General features: G+C 56.4%; 1 protein-coding gene across 1 annotated transcript in view; it reads left to right on the top strand.

The window, feature by feature from the left end:
- Window positions 1-21: 21 nt before the first annotated feature.
- TSC22D3 (TSC22 domain family member 3) overlaps window positions 22-4009 on the top strand; it is a 19995-nt gene continuing 16007 nt past the window's right edge. The window contains exon 1 of the mRNA XM_015408965.1: window positions 22-569. Within this exon, the coding sequence (XP_015264451.1) occupies window positions 247-569 (323 nt within the window). The 5' untranslated portion in view covers window positions 22-246. The remainder of the gene's footprint in view (window positions 570-4009) is intronic.

Genomic DNA, 4009 nt, shown 5'->3' with positions numbered 1-4009 from the left:
GGCCGGGCGGGTGGGCAGCGGAGGCCAGGCGCTTCCTGGAAGCGGAGCCCGGGCGCAACCGGCGGCGCGTCTCGGAGCGGCACTGCCCGCGGCGGAGAGGGCATCGGCTGCCGCGCTCTGCACGCGGCTCTGCAGCTCCGGTCGGTCGGCCGGCCGGCCGGCCAGCCCAGCAACCTGCGGGCGCAGCGCTCCGGGGTCCGGCGGCCGGGCCGGGCCAAAAGTTTCGCCACCCTGGCCGGGTCGAGGATGTCCTCGTCGTCCTCGGAGGAGTGCCGCTCGCCGGTGGGGCTGGACTGCTGCAGCTGCTGCCTCGACCTGGCCAACCGCAGCGGCCTGGAGGAGGGCCCCCTGGGCTGCAACAACAACCCGGGCAGCCCCGGCGCCAGCCCCTTCCAGCAGCTGCGGGAGCAGCTGGTGTGCGAGAACCTCAACGCCGACAAGCTGAGCCGCATCATGCGCCAGGACTCCCTGGAGCCGGTGCTGCGGGACCCCTGCTACCTCCTCAACCAGGGCATCTGCAACCGCAACATCGACCAGACGCTGCTCTCCATCCTGCTCTTCTTCCACAGGTGGGTGGGCCCCGGCTTGGGCACTGCTCCGGATCAGGCCCTGAGGGCGAGCGGAGGGCAGGCAGGCAGGCAGCGGCGAGAGTGGAAGGGCTGGGGGGGGGGTCCTCATCTCATCTTCAGGCTGAGGATGGGATTGGCCCAACCTTTTTTTTGGGGGGGGCTGCAAAACCCAGAGCTGCAAGGATCGAGAGGGGGAGGCTGCTGTGTTGCAGAGCTGGTCTGGAGTGGCCCTGTGGACTTCACTGCCAGCCACAAAGGCTCAAATGGCCAAAACAGTCCCCCCCCCCTCTTTGGTGCAATGCCCGTCTTTGCAGAAGAGCCTGTGCCAGTTTTAGGGAATCCTGGCAGCAGTGGGGACTGCCCTCAGGGAGGCTGTGCCCGACCTCTTGAAGCTGAGAAGGCCCGATCGGCTTGGGGATTCTCGGAGGGGGACGAGGAACCATGGCCTGGTCTGTCTTAGCAGTGGGCTTGGGGTGCCGGGTCCTGGCTGCTGAAATGCTGGGGGTTGGAGGGGGGGGGTCAGTGCTGTAGACCTACAAGGACCTCCGTGGCTCTACAGGATCCCTGCGGGTGACAAGTGACGGGCAGGGTTCCTTCTAAGCTAAGTTAGTGTGAGCTAGCTCACAGTTTTTTAGCCTCTGGCTCACACATTTTTGTCTTAGCTCAGGAAGGAGGGCTCCAGAGCAAACTAATTTATGCAGCAGCCAAATCTCCTGCTCACAACTTTAATGCCAATAGCTCACAAAGTAGAATTTTTGCTCACAGGGCTCCATAGCTTAGAGGGAACATTGGTGACGGGTGTCTCCCCACCCCAGTTATCATTTGAGGGGGAGTCCCATCCTCCCTGCAAGGGAAACTTCCTTCAGAAGGGCAGGAGCAGCTAGTTCCTTCTTTCTCAGAAAAGGGAAACTTGCTGTTGTTGCTGCTTTGGGGGGTCCCAGCAAAGAATGTTTTCCAAGGGCCTGGAGGAAAGGGGCTCTGCCCCTTTAACAGAGGCTTGGTGGCATGTTCTTTACCCAGTGGTGAGCCTTACCCTGCTCCATTTCTACATGTGAAGCCTCTGTTGAAGAGGCAAGTCATTTTTTTCTCAAGGTTGTAGGTGACCCAAAGGGGGAACACCTGTTAGGAGAAGGTGCTATGGGAAGGCTGTAGAGAAGGGTTCTTCTCTCTCTCCAACGGAGCCTGTTGCCTTGTGTTCTCTGCAGCAGCGCCTGCATGGGAACTGCTGAGTGGGTGTCTCTTGAGGAATCTGAGTGGGGAGCCTCCAGTGGAGGCATTCAGCCAAAGAGTCACATGTCTGCACACTCACCACGGAGGTCTTGGCACCTGCCTGCTTGCCAACCTGCAGCGATCTCTCTCTCTCTCTCTCTCGCCAAGAATGCAACAGACCCAGTCAGCTTCCCACTGGGATGGTGGCAACCAGAGGTTTGCCCTAGCACCCACATGTTGTGCTTAAGCAGTGATGCGCATGCCTGCCCCCACACCCCCTCTTGTAGCTGGTGCACGTGTGTTTCCACATGTACAGCACAAGCCCTGTGGATGCCGGCTGGAGGGGGAGGCGCTGAGAGGCGAGCGGGTGCTGCAACAGGCTGTTGAAAACGAGAGAACCCGCCCTTCCTGGCCTTACATAAGGCCTTGGGAGGGGCCGGGAGACAAGGTGCATTCCAATAGGCGTTCATGTGGTGTCAGTGCAAGGCGGGCGCTGGCCTTGCCTGTAGCCAACACGACAGCAAAGGAAAAGGAGGCCAGTGTGGCAGAGTCACTCTCCTTCTTTGACAGCTGTCTTTTCTTTCTTCAGAGGAGGGCAGAACCACACTGGTCTCCCAGGGAATTTATTTATTTATATATTTATTTATACTTTCAATTTGTACCCCGCTCACCCCCGAAGGGCTCTGAGCGGCTTACACGGTGCATGGTGCAGAGACCTATGCAAAAACCCTAACTATGGCCACAGTACGTCTGGGGTGGGGGGAGCCCTACCAGGTACCCTCCCAGCTCCGAAAGTAAATCCTGCCTGTGTGCCCGTGTGGGCTGGGCAGTGCCTGGTATGTCACACTTTCCCCAAGTGTGTAGACCAGAAGAACTACTGATTTAGGTCTGTATGTTGTACTGGGGAAGAGGGCCTCTTCCTTTCTGTGCAAAAGATAGGGGAGGGGAGGGGGCAATGCTCCCTCTAAGCTGTGGAGTCTTGAGAGCAAAAATTCTACTTTGTGAGCTCCTGGCATTCACGTTATGAGTGAGCGATTTGGCTGTGACATAAATTAGTTTGCTCTGGAGCCATCCTTCCTGAGCTAAGACAAAAATCTGTGAGCCAGAGGCTAAAAAACTGTGAGCTAGCTCACACTAACTCAGCTTAGAGGGAACACTGGTGGGGGGGCTAGGATTAGCGTTGCAAACGACAGATACAGACTCCTTCCCCCCATCACCTTTATTATCTTCCCCACACAGTTGTCCCCCACTAGGGTTCCCCACCTTCAGGTGGGCCTGGAGGCCACCTGGAATTACAGTTAGATTAGAGTCCAGCAGCAGCTTAGAGACCAACAATATTTTCAGGGTATCAGCTTCTATGAGTGGACGCTCCATTCATCGGCCCCCTTTGCTTTGACTGTTGAAAACTTATATCCCCTGAAAATCTTGTTGGTCCCTGAGCTGCTACTGGACCCAAATCTAGATGTCCTGCTGTCTACCAAACACAGCCACCCTCTGGAACTGTCTTCATGGAATTACAGCTGATCTCTAGGTTACATAGAGCGGCTTCCCTGGAGAAAATGGCCACTCCGGAGGAGGGCAGACTCTGTGACATCACATCCCTGCTGAGCTTCCTCCCCAGGCACCGCTCCCAGATCTCCGGGATTTAACCAAGCAGGAACTGGCAACCCAGAGCCATGTAGGAGACGGATTCTAGTGAGGGACGGCTGCCTGCATCTTGGTCTCCCTTCCTTCCAGGTTAGGCCAAGTGGAACTCTTTGGGATGCAGACCAAACATGAGCCCCTTAGGTTTTCTTTCTTGCCAGACTGCAGGCTCCCCATGGCAACGGAGGCTCTCTCCCGGGTGGATGATATACCTCTTCCGTTATGCTGCAGGCTGTCATCCAGAGGCCATTTCCAGGGCACATTCTTTCGACTGTTAGGACACTTGCTTGGAAGTAATAGTTACACTTTGCTGCATACTAAGCAGACCTCCTTTGGAACACTGTGTCCGGATGTGGATGCCACACTTTAAGGGGATGTGGCAAAGATGTCTGAGGGTTTGGGAAATGAGTCCTCTGAAACAGGGTTGAAAGAAATGGGGAACAGAAGACACAGGGAGTGACATGGTCATGCCTATTAAATACCTGAAGGGGTTGTCCCAGGCAATAGGGCAGAGACGTGTTTTCTAATGCTCCAGGAAGGAAGACTAGATTGGATGCGCTTAAGTCACAGAAGGGTGGATTTTGGAT

This window comes from Gekko japonicus, unplaced genomic scaffold (genome assembly GCF_001447785.1).
Source record: "Gekko japonicus isolate JY-2015 unplaced genomic scaffold, Gekko_japonicus_V1.1 scaffold19, whole genome shotgun sequence".
NCBI classification, from domain to species: Eukaryota; Metazoa; Chordata; class Lepidosauria; order Squamata; family Gekkonidae; genus Gekko; species Gekko japonicus.
The sequence above is the reverse complement of the archived record's forward strand: the minus strand, read 5'-3'. Positions and strand labels throughout refer to the sequence as shown.